General features: G+C 41.4%; 2 protein-coding genes across 3 annotated transcripts; one reads left to right on the top strand and one right to left on the bottom strand.

Moving 5' to 3' along the window:
• The first annotated feature begins 3,622 nt into the window (after positions 1-3,622).
• On the top strand, positions 3,623-5,038 carry LOC125537579 (protein phosphatase 1 regulatory subunit INH3). The gene is made up of 2 exons (XM_048700894.1): positions 3,623-4,164; positions 4,733-5,038. The coding sequence occupies exon 1, from the start codon at positions 3,766-3,768 to the stop codon at positions 4,147-4,149; it is 384 nt and encodes a 127-aa protein (XP_048556851.1). The 5' UTR covers positions 3,623-3,765; the 3' UTR covers positions 4,150-4,164; positions 4,733-5,038.
• A 4,390-nt stretch (positions 5,039-9,428) lies between these two features.
• LOC125541592 (probable ribonuclease P/MRP protein subunit POP5) lies at positions 9,429-12,001 on the bottom strand. Of its 2 annotated transcripts, none has more exons than XM_048704961.1 (4): positions 11,704-11,997; positions 10,538-10,744; positions 10,279-10,416; positions 9,429-9,816 (listed from the first exon to the last, which is right to left on the bottom strand). In XM_048704961.1, exons 2-4 carry the CDS (start codon positions 10,707-10,709, stop codon positions 9,668-9,670), a joined length of 459 nt encoding a protein of 152 aa, XP_048560918.1. In that variant the 5' UTR covers positions 10,710-10,744; positions 11,704-11,997; the 3' UTR covers positions 9,429-9,667. The 2 variants fall into 2 exon arrangements, with proteins under 2 accessions (XP_048560918.1, XP_048560919.1); XM_048704962.1 differs by having other exon boundaries at positions 9,590-9,816; positions 10,286-10,416; positions 11,704-12,001.
• Between the last annotated feature and the right edge of the window lie 276 nt (positions 12,002-12,277).

Below are 12,277 nucleotides of genomic sequence, written 5' to 3'. Positions count from 1 at the left end.
CTCAGATCATTAATTTGAGAGCAAATCAATCCTAGCACGGGATAAAATCCATCAGAATGGACAATGCTGCGAAATTTAGTTCGTGAGCATTTGATGATTACTGCCTATATTGAGGCATAACTGTGGAGCCTATTGGTACTTTGTGTACATACCCAGATTGGTCTTGCGGAATCACTTGTCAAGAGGATAAGTTGATAGCAAGATTGCTCCTACAGAATTGTAATCTCCCAACATCTAGTTGGGGACATTGCAGTTTTACGTACTGCATATACAAATTCGACGAACTGCATATTATATGGTCTCCCTGTTGCAGTTAGTACGTGGAAATGAGTAAGTATTTCCCATCTGCGATAATTCGGTTGTGTGGTATACATACCGATTTTACCACCGCAGCGTACATATATGGGCCCTCATAGAAATTGGGGATCTATGTGAGGTATAATTCTCCATCAATCATAAAGTACCTGTAGTCCTAAGAAGGGGACTTGTTTATGGCCTGGTACGCTGATTGTATTTTGATCAGGACATTTTTCGGCATTAGGGGGGATATGGACCACATTGAATGCCAGAAAATAGATTGAGATGTGAATAGACATCTAGTCCTGAGGTCCACGTACGAATGAGTCTAAACTGGAGGTTCAGAAGATTATCAATTTGCAAAGTATCGCAAATAATCTGCCGGTTGCATTTACTAAGTTTATAGGTGTCACAAAGTAAAATGTTCCCATAGTGAATGTGTCAGAAAGAGTGGATGTGACCCATAGGTCCACTTGGCCACCGAAGAGGGGGAGGAATCTAGACACAAGAGGACAAGGCTTCATGGAAGCGTCCAAGGGGAATGAGGAATCCTCAAACAGTAATTGCAGGTCAACTTCATGTTGATATTCAACCAAGAGTTGAAAGACACCTGAAGGATGTTGGACACATCCAAGACCCAGCACGAGTGTGCACACAAATGTTTGTGCTGGGACATCGGAAGGCCTTGACTCAATTGTTGTGGGAAATCACAAAGAGTCAAAAGGTAATGATGAAATCTCCACTCTGGATATGGATTCGGGAGAATCATATAATAAAGACTACATTATGTCGACATTTATTTATCCTCATGAATTGCGAAAGACATTGGATTGGATCTAGAACCAAATTCCATGCATGGTTGAGTGTCTAAAACGCTCTAGTTGATCCAAAGGAAGGCAGCAATTGAGGATGCACTCGCTCTCAAGAAGAGGGGGTATTGACCTGATCAGTAATACCCACTCCTCTGAATTTGTTCCCCGGGGGAGCAAATGGTTTTTTTTGTTCATGAGAAATGAAAACCAAGAGGTGGTGAGACATGAAGCGAGGCTTGTAGCACATGGGTTCACGCAGAGACCCTTCATCGTTTAAGATGAAACATGTTCTTCTGTTGTGAGTGGAATAACGTTCCGATATTTAATATCACTGGCAGTGAATAATGAATTTGTTTATCAAACTGATGGATGTCGTGACTGCATAGTTGTATTAGTCACTTGATTCAGATGTCTCTATGATAATTCCTGATGGAATTAAGATTCTGAATTTATTCACAACATGTATTGTGGAATCTTCAAAGGTCATTTTATGACTTGAAGTCAGCAAGGATGTGGTATAACCGACTGAGTGAGTTCCTTTGTTAGAAGGATTACTCAAACAATGATAGTTGCTCATGTATACTCATCAAGGAATCCAAAGAAAGATTTGTATAGTTTATGTGTATGTTGCTGATCTGAATATCATTGGAACTACACAAGAAATACATGAGACAAGCAAATCATCTTATGACGGAGTTTAAGATGTAAGATTTGGTTGAGACCAAACTTTGTTTGAGTTTGGAACTTGAGCGTATTCCTTCAGGAATACTTATCCATCAGTCTACATGTATCCAAAAGATTGTTGAAAGTTCAACATGGATAAGTCATATCCATTAAAGAACTATGGTTTTGAGATCTCTGGATTACTAGAGATAAGGACACATTAAGGCCTAATGGTGGTGATGAAGAGATATTCGGACGTGAATTTCCGTATCACTGTGCAATAAGAGCACTGGTGTATCTAGCAAACTGCACCAGGCCTGGTATATCATTAGCAGTGACTTTATTGGCTAAATACAATGCATCACTGATTAAATGGCATTGGGTTGGTGTGAAGAATATTTTTAGATATCTTCTAGACACCATAGATCTTGGTTTGTTCTGTGAAAAAAAATCAAGATATGACCATGGTTGGATATTGTGATGTTGGGTATATATTTCATCCCCATAATCCTAGATCATAGACTGGTTTTTGTCTCCTTGAATGGAGGCGTGACCTTCTCTTGGAAGTCGAGAAGACAAACTTTAGTGGCTGCATCCACTAGTCATTCTGAAATCATCGATTTGTATGAAGCATCACGTAGATGTATGTGACTTCTCAGAATGATTAACTTTGTTGAAAGTTCAGGTAGGGTTGATTGGTAGGAATCACCCACCATCATCTACGAAGATAATTTTCTTTGTATTACTAGATGCAGAAAGGTTATAAAGAGCAACATTAGAATATGTATGGCTCCAAAAGTATTCTATTCCACATGAGCTGAAGATAGGTGGAAGATAAATAACTTGCAAATGAAGTCACGCTATAATTTTGATGATTTATTCACAAAGTGTTTACCAAGTTCTTCATTCCAGAAATATGTTGTTGGAATTGGTATGAGATGACTTTGTTATTTGCAAGGTACAGGGGGAGTGTACTCCTGAACAACAACCTGTTCGGAATCTCTGGATCTTTGATATTGCACTCTTTTCCTTTATGACTTTTTCCTATATGGTTTCTCATAGAAGGTTTTTAATGAGGCAATAGTAATACAAACATTTAATGTGCCATTTTCTCCTTATTTTTCCACTGGGTTTTTGGAAGAAGTTTTTTATGGCATATTGTATATTTCTCCTTAAATTTCCCCGCAGGGTTTTTGAAGGGGATAATTCCAGAGATGATCAGTCACAAGGATAAGCAAGGATTAGGGGGAGTGTTAGGATTAAATTATTTATGTAACTGAGGTTAATCCTCGCTTGTACATAGCGCACGTACGGTTACCAGTTCGGCGGCCGTCACGGCGTTTCCACACATCCTACTCTCGGGCGCGTCCCTTGCAATGCGTCTTCTCCCCTTGTATATAAGATGTGACTATCAATGGAATTGATGCGGTTGATTCATTCTTACTTTTGTCTCTAAACAGCAAGTAAGTTTGACAATTTTCATGTAAAACGGAATAGCAGTGTTTCGTCGATGAAAAAAACAAATTTAGGATAACATTTTAGCATTTGGTGTTTTTTTACACATGCCAAAATGCTTAATCTTTTTGCCTCAAAATTTACGGGTAGCATTTGGATGTGACTAACAACAAATAAAAATGTTGCCTTGATTTTTTTTAACATTTCAAAAATTAATTTTGGGCCGGGGAGCACGTGCTCTCGGAAGCCAAATTGAATTTCCGAACCTTATATTTTTTGTTAATACTCGTGCAGTTTTAAGTTGGAATTTCTGACAGAAACGTGGCGAACTGGTACAGTATAATCAAATGGGAGACAAATGTGCTCTACGCCCTCAAAAGGGAAAAAAAAGTGTGTTCTACGCCCGGACTTCCATCGTTCCAATTTCCCAAGGGGGCACCGCAAACCATGAACGAAAAAAAAATCCCAAGGGAAACGAAAGTGGGGAAAGTTTAGACAAGCGAGAGAGTAAGGAAACGAGGAGAAATCGCAGATCGCTATGGCTACCCGCGGGCCGCCTCCGTCGTCGTCGTCGTCATCCGGATCCGTGACCGTGACGATCGACCCCTCCCCTTCCTCCTCCGCCCCCGCGGCCGCTCCGCCGCCGCCGGAGACGGTGGTCCTGCGGCTGAAGCGGCGGGCGAAGAAGAAGGTGTCCTGGAAGGAGGGGACCGTCGACAACGAGTCCCTCGGCCGCAAGAGCTCCAAAAAGTGCTGCATCTTCCACAAGGAGGTGCCCTTCGACGAGGACTGCAGCGACGACGAGGCGGACGGCGGCCGCCGGAATCCGCATGGGGACGCCGGGGAGGGGACCAGCGGCGGCAAGGGCGGCTGCTCTTCCTCCTCCCACGGCCATGACCACGGCCACAGACACCACCACTGAGCTCCGGTTCGATAGGTATGATTTGGGGGTCGTTGATGCTTGTTGGTCGATTTGTTGTGGTTGATTTTGAGATTAGATGTTTGGGAGTTCCCAATCTATGATCATTCTCGGAAAAATACTGTTGCAAGGTAGTATAATCAACAGACAAATTGGAGGATCAGTTATGGCATTCATTTAGCAAATCGAAACATCAAGGCTCCTCGTTATTTTGTGTCTAGACTCCAGAAGTATTTATTTGATCTCAGGCTTTGTATACCTGTAAGGATGATTGTCCATAATAGGGAGCTAAAGCACACTGCTCCCGTGTGTTCTACTCCCTCCGTTCCCAAATACTTGTATAAGTCTTTCTAGAGATTCCACCAAATGACTACATACGGAGCAAAATGAGTGAATCTACACTCTAAAATATGTCTACATACATCTGTATATTGTATTCCATTTGAAATGTCTAAAAAGACTTATATTTAGGAACGGAGGGAGTAATATAGAGTATATGTAGCTTCCATGATCATAAACCTGCAACTAGAACTGCAAACCATGCCACACAATTTGCTGATTAGGCTATGTCTGGTGTTATCCGCAGGCAACTTCTGATGGGCCTCCTTGTCTACGCTTGATGTCGTCAAGGGAAACATTGCTTCTGTGTGCCAAGAACTTTAGGTGAAAAGCTAGTTTTACCATATCCTCAAACTTGCAAGAGGATGCACCTTCTATATCAAACTGTACTGTTGCTTACATGCAAACTAATGTTATAAGATGTATAAATGAAACACCTGTTATCACTGTCGTGATTCGGTGAGTTCAAAAATTGTCAGGATGTTCTTGAATATTCTTTTTGGCACCTCATTATCCTTGTGGCTGGAATAGCGCCATGTTGTGTGTTTCTAAAGTGATGGTTGCTTGTCTTATGAGATGCTTTATTGGCCTGTCTCAGTTGTAACATGCCCTGATAATCAGGATACATGTAACGTTCGTGACTTTTCTGTTGAATGTTCCTGTCATCCAAAATCAACGTATGGTATTCTAGTAATGCTTTGAATGTGAAGTTGCTTGTCAATTTTGTCATATAAATTTTGAAGTTGAATTGAGGACTGAGTGTCGCTCGGGTGGCTAGCTGAGCAGGTGAGCTCGCTGCCCACCAGCGTTCGAGTCCTGGTAGGTCCTTTTTCTTTAAAGTTGAATTTGAAGCTGAAAACTCGACTTGTTTATTACACAGAAACAGATACTAGTATTTATGGTAAACATGGATTTATGTTTGAGTCGGTTAAAAGGACGTGCCAGATTGTTGCTTGAGCTTTTCTTGCCCTCAGCCGTTGTGGAGCAGCTCCGATTCATGGTTTTGCTCTTATCTAGTATTAATATGAAGGTACTGAATTGATCAGGTAAGATAACAATTAATAAGTTCGCATTATTGTGGGTTTGAAAACACCAACCGAACTATGTTTCCTTCCATTCCCTCTGCCTTTCTTTCCCTCTTGCAAAATTTGTTTTGTACTCTCTCTGTTTTTATTTAGTTCGCATATTAGCTTTGGTCAAAGTCAAGCTTTACAAACTTTGACCAAGTTTATAAACAAAAATATTAAGATATACAATAACAAATCAACAACATTAGATTTATTATTGAATGTACTTTCACATCGTATAGATTTATTATGATAAATGTCTATTGTTTTCTATAAACTTGGTCAAACTTTATGAAGTTTGACTTCAGTTAATTTTAATATGCAGAGTAAATAAAAACAGAGGAAGTAGTTTATCAGTGGTGATGTGCTAGGATGTATCCCCAGTCTTATTGAAGCTAGGTGGCGGAGAGCAATGAGAAATGAAAATAGATTGCACTGCAGCAAATGCTAGCTGGTTAACCTGTGGGATTTCTGTTTACTAGTACTAGTACTATATTTATTGACCTAGCAAAAATTTATTCTCGCTTTGCCTCCTTGGAGAACATTGTACCGCTCAGTTTCTCTTTTTCATCAGTGGAACTATAATGGAGCATATGCTCTTGTTCCAGAGCGTGAACATCAGATTCAACAAACATGAAAACGCTTGATAAAGTGTATCAGCTTACAGAAACAGGAAAACTAAATTTCCATTGGTGTCTGTTCGTGCTCTACCTCGTATTGAGGCTATATCAGACCACACACCCAGTCTCTTAACTACCGGTTTGCCACGACCACCATAGAGGCAAGTTCAAGTTTGAACTTGGGTGGTTGCTTTGGGATGGCTTCCATGACATGGTCAAGGAGGTGTGGGAGAAACCGGTGGCCGGGCATACCCCAACTCACAAATGAAATAACAAAATGCATGCATTACGCAAATTTCTTGGTGGTTGGGCTAGGCATACGGTGGGTATACTCAAAAAAGAGAAGCTTCGTCTTTCATCTATCATTGATGAGTTAGAAGCTTTGGCAGAGGTTAGACCTCTATCTGAGCATGAAATTGAGATCAAAAGTCATTCGAATGCACAGATAGATAGGCTGCTGTGTGAAGAGAACTCAAATGGTACCAACATTCTAACTCTCAATTTATCCTGAAAGGTGATTCGAATAGTAGAAATTTCCATGGAGTCGCCAATGGCAGACACCGGAAAAAAATTATTCATTCCTTACAACAGGACGAGGGCACGATTGAGGAGCATGAGCAACTTAAATCTTATATCACTAATTATTATAAAAAATTGTTCGAAGCCCTAGAGGAAGGAAACTTCTCGATAAATGAGTCTCGAACAGATAACATCCCGCAGGTCTCTGATAAGGAAAACGGCCTTCTAACAGCCACATACTCCGAGAAAGAAATTAGAAAGGTGGTTTTCCTAATGAAGCATAACAAAGCCCCGGGACCGGATGGTTTTTCCGCTGAGTTCTATCAGAACTTTTGGGAGTCATCAAACCGGATCTCCTACTTTTATTTAGCGACCTACATGCTAGCCAATTAGAATTGTTTCGCTTAAACTTCGACGAGATTATTTTATTACCTAAGGTTAATGAGGCTGAAAGGATACAACAATATAGACCTATTTGCCTCCTTAATGTTAGTTTTAAAATATTCATGAAGGTTGCGACTATTAGGCTAAATTCGGTTGCTGAACACGTGATTCGTCCTTCACAGACTGCATTTATGCAAGGTAGACACATCTTGATGAAGTTGTTATCCTTCATGAAACAGTCCATGGATTACATCGGAAAAAGTTGAATGGGGTGGTACTCAAAATAGACTTTAAAAAAGGTTATGACAAAGTCAAATGGCCCTTTCTTCAACAGACTCTTAGAATGAAAGGATTTTCTGCAGAGTGGCGTGCTATGATCCATAGCTTTGTTTCTGGAGGTAGTGTTGCCATTAAGGTCAATGATGATGTTGGACATTATTTTCAAACAAAGAAGGGATTGCGACAAGGTGACTCGGTATCGCCTATGCTATTCAATATAGTGGTGGATATGCTAGCGGTCATAATTGAGCGTGCGAAGGTTGATGGTTAATTTGATGGGGTAGTAAATCATATAGTTGATGGTGGTCTCTCTATATTTCAATACGCTGACGATACAATTCTCTTCATGGATCTTGACCTTGAGAAAGCGAGAAATCTGAAATTAATTTTATCAGCATTCGAGCAACTCTCGGGTCTTAAGAGCAATTTTCATAAAAGTGAATTGTTTTGTTTTGACAAGCCTCAAGATCAGGCCCACCTATACGTTGAACTGTTCGGATGCGGGTTGGGTTAGTTTCCAATCACATATTTAGGGATACCGATACATTATCGGAGACTCACAAATGCTGAATGGAAACACGTCGAAGAGAGACTGTAAAAAAGGCTTAGCAGTTGGAAAGGTAAATTGTTGTCTCTTGGTGGAAGATTGGTCCTCATAAATTTAGTACTAAATAACATGGTACTATATATGATCTCCTTCTTCCAGTTGCTGAAAAGAGTTTTACATAGATTGGACTATTTTCAATCAAGATTCTTTTGGCAAGGAGATAGCGAGAGAAAGAAATATAGACTAGCTAAATGGAGTGTGGTCTGCCGTCCCAAAGACCAAGGCTGGTTGGGCATTCATGACCTTGAGGTTAAGAATAGGGCCCTTCTTGGCAAATGGTTATTTAAATTACTGACCGAAGATGGTGTATGGCAAACCCTTCCGAGAAGGAAATATGTGGGTTCCAAGGCGGTATCCCAAGTATACTGGAAGCCCGGAGATTCTCACTTTTGGGCGGGTCTAATGGCCACGAAGAAATATTTCTTCTCTTATGGATCCTTTTCGATTAAGGACGGCTCGAAAATTAGATTCTGGGAGGACAAGTGGCTAGGGAATGCCACACTCCGGGAACAATATCCGGCTCTATACAACATTGTGCGTCACAAGGGTGATATTATCGCCACGGTAATGCAATCATTTCCACCAAATGTGGCATTCAGAAGAGATTTAATTGGACCCAGACTCCAATCGTGGTACATCCTGCTACATCGGTTGTCCACGGTGCAATTGTCACATGGGTCTGATATATTTCGATGGAACCTACATGGGAATGGTCAATTCTTAGTGGAGTCTATGTATAGAGCATTAATCCAGTCTGATGTGCCAGTTGATAATAACAAGAAGATCCGGAAGATGAAGATACCTCTGAAGAATAAAATCTTTGCATGGTATCTTCGTCGCGGAGTCATTCTTACTAAAGATAACCTTATTAAGAGAAATTGGTATGGAAGTCCGCAATGTGTCTTTTGTCATCATGATGAGACAATAAAACATTTGTTCTTCCAATGCAAATTAGCTCGTCCTATATGGTCAGTCATCCAAATAGTTTCTAGCTTGTATCCTCCTTGTATTGTTGCTAATGTATTTGGCAACTGGTTACATGAGATTGATCACAGGTTTAGAACTCTTCTTAGGGTGGGAGCGCCTGCCGTTATTTAGTCGCTTTGGCTATGTAGAAATGATAAAGTTTTTAATAATAAAAGCACTTCTCTGATGCAGGTTATCTACAGATGTACCGGGACTCTGTTTATGTTCCTCTCTACAACGCGTGGAGAATCGAGACCTGTTTACGGAGGTGTGTACACGATTGGAGGATACGACGAGGGATATTTTTACCCAACATGAGTGGCAGCATGGTCTTAGGATTGGCCCACCTCCGCGTTAGCCGTTATACAGACTACATATTTCTTAGTATTTCGCCTTTTTATTTTTCTTTTGTGCGAGAGGATTTTATTTGTCTATGTGCATTTTAGTTGTGCAGAGGCTGGGTATAATGCTTAAACCTTTTAAAGCGCCCCTTCTCAAAAAGAAACAGGAAAACGTTGGCTAAACTGCATCATTCTTTTTCGCCATACCGGATGCTACATGATTAGTCACACAACATTTCTTCCACAAGAACATCGTTTTCCCTAAGCTCTCTCTAGAGTAGGCCTTTTTGGCGCATGGGTGCGGTGTTGCACACTTGGACAGAGCGGCAACAATGTCGTTTGTCTAGATTATTATGAGTTCTTTTTCCAGACTGCTGGCACGGAACAAACGTTAACTTACTAACTATCTAATCCTTTAAGTTTGGCAAAGCAACTCTGCATGGATTCGATAATCTCCTGCGTCATACGGTCACCAGCAGCCAGCTTGTACTGCTCAAACTTCGCTTCTTCGCACTCCAGCGCTGCTTTCTTGCAGGCCCTGATACTTCCTGGATAGGAGGAGATTGATGGTCAGCTCTGAACTGCCACAGTTGGCCTACCAAAACATTCCTTTCTGTTAGGGATCACAACAAAATAACTAGTACATCAAAGGATATGAGGATGAGCATCAAAACTATACATGGAGTAGCATCATCAGGCCAAAGTTTGCGCAGAGACAAAACACTCAGAACCTAAGTCTGGGCTCTATACATGGAAAAACATACATCATCAGGCCAAAGCTTGTGCAGGGAATACATCAAAACCAAGTCTCGGGGTCTCGGTGAGAGAAATAGTTTCAACAAACTCAAAAAATACATGCATGCATAAAAATTAGAAAGGAGGTCATGTGATTGCTAACTGAACTTTACCTTACACTCAAAAGTACTAAGAAGCAGGTTGTTAAATATACTCATTGTGCGGCAAACCGATTGTTAAAAAGAAAAGAACAAAGACATGAATTATCCACTCACCACTCACATCCAAGAGGTTGAACGACACTGGGATCTTCCCATTGCTCCTCACCATTGTGATAGCAGCCCACACTTTCTGGTGATCTTCACGCGACACTCGGATTACGCAAAGCTTCGTCACAGGATTTACATACTTCACTGCAGAAGATGACCAGAGCTCAGAACTACTTCTAAAAGTCTAAACAGAACTGGAAAACACACTGCAGACACTTATAATGCTGCCTAGAGGAATTGATGATGCTTTAGAAATTATTAGCACCTTGCAATGATCCAAGAGATGCAGCTAGGCCGCATTCCCCAAAATTGAGCTGGATGCTGTCTCTGATCACTTTGGTTATGTTGAACTGGGTGAGGATGACAGGATCAGCCTCTCCTCTGCTAGCGTCGATGAAGACCTCCATCACCATGTACCTGTTCTTGAAATGAACCATTGTGTAAAACCACTTGTGCCCCTGCTTATCGTAACCTGGATTTTCATGAAGATGAACGATGATCAAAATTCAAATAACGGCACCTCTTTAAGAGAACCAATGCAGTAAGGAGCATAGCCAGGTCATTAAAAGAGTTATCTTCGCCACTATACCATCAAAAGTACACACCGCTACAGTTTTCCGTTTGGGTATTGAGGTTTCAAAAAAATTCAAAGAACCACCCTTGTTCTTCTGTTTTGCAAACCTATAATTTACATTAGGCAATACACATAAACAAAACACCACCCACGATTTCATGTGTTCAAAAAACATACCCATCTAATAGAGACTAGTAAACAAATGCAGTCAAGGCTAATGACTATTTATGATTCCAAATAAAAAAGGCATTTGATCTAATAGATAAGTCCACTCATTCCTCACTGCTAAGTCCTAACTTGCTGCTATGAATCAATGGGCTTTTATAATGGATCATGTTCCGTTCTCATAATCAGATTCTCAGACGGTGGAAACTCGACATAACACTAGCAGATTCATGGAGCCAGGATTCGAGAAAGTCCCAGGCCAAAATTCAAGTAGCTAGAAGTTAGAACTATTACAAAAAGTACTCCATGGCAAAGCATAAACAGATTAAAGGAATATGGCTCCATGAAACAAATTTGAACTTCAACACTTGATGATCCAACAAAGTAGATTAAACATGACCAAGAAAACATCTAATAGAGCAGGGACACAAAAGATACTACCAGATCAAATCATTGATTTCACTGTTTGATATGAGCTTTACATGGCCTACAGAAAGAACCTACACCTTGAATAAACAGTATTTCTATAACATGAATTGATAAGAACATATATCAATGCAAGCCCTCAGAAAGAAAATTTGACAAATCAGGGAAATCACCTAGATAGACTAGACTAGTGCTGCGATAGTTAGGGGAAAAAACGACCAGGCTAGTGCTTGATGGGGATTGGGGTTGGGTCTTGGGGAAATCACCTGTTGATGGCAAGCTCGCAGAATCGCGGGTAGCGCAGCGGAGGGCCGGGGTCGAGAGGGGCCGGCGTTCAGAGCGGCGGCGCAGCAGTATAATAGAGGCGGGGAGCACTGGAACGTACGCAGTTTAGCAGGGCCGGAGTTGAGAGGGGCCAGCGCTCGGAGCGGCGGCGCAGCAGTAGTCCTAGCAGAGGCGCTCTGGCGCAGCGCGCGGAGGCAGCCAGGTTCCGGACCCGGACCGCGCCCCCAGCCCGCAGGCCGCGCCTGTCTGCTCCCCTCTCTGGGCCGTCTATTGGTGGAGAGTCTGGGCTGAAAGTGCGTGAGAAAGGATAGGTAAAATGGGAGAGCCTAAAAAAAAGGATAGGTAAATAGGCACTGGCACCCCGGGGTCAATCTCTCTCTCACACAAAAAGTAAACGTATATTGTCCTAAAAATAAGTAAACGTATGTTCACTGGTCGCAGATTTCAATGTACCACTCGTTCATATCTAACCTGTGCTATATGTTTGCTAATGGTGTGTTTAGTTGACGAACCAAGTGGGACGGAATGTAATGGTTCCATTCCTCTAGAATAGGC

This window comes from Triticum urartu, chromosome 2 (genome assembly GCF_003073215.2).
Source record: "Triticum urartu cultivar G1812 chromosome 2, Tu2.1, whole genome shotgun sequence".
Taxonomy (NCBI): Eukaryota; Viridiplantae; Streptophyta; class Magnoliopsida; order Poales; family Poaceae; genus Triticum; species Triticum urartu.
This window is presented reverse-complemented; position numbering and strand designations above follow the sequence as displayed.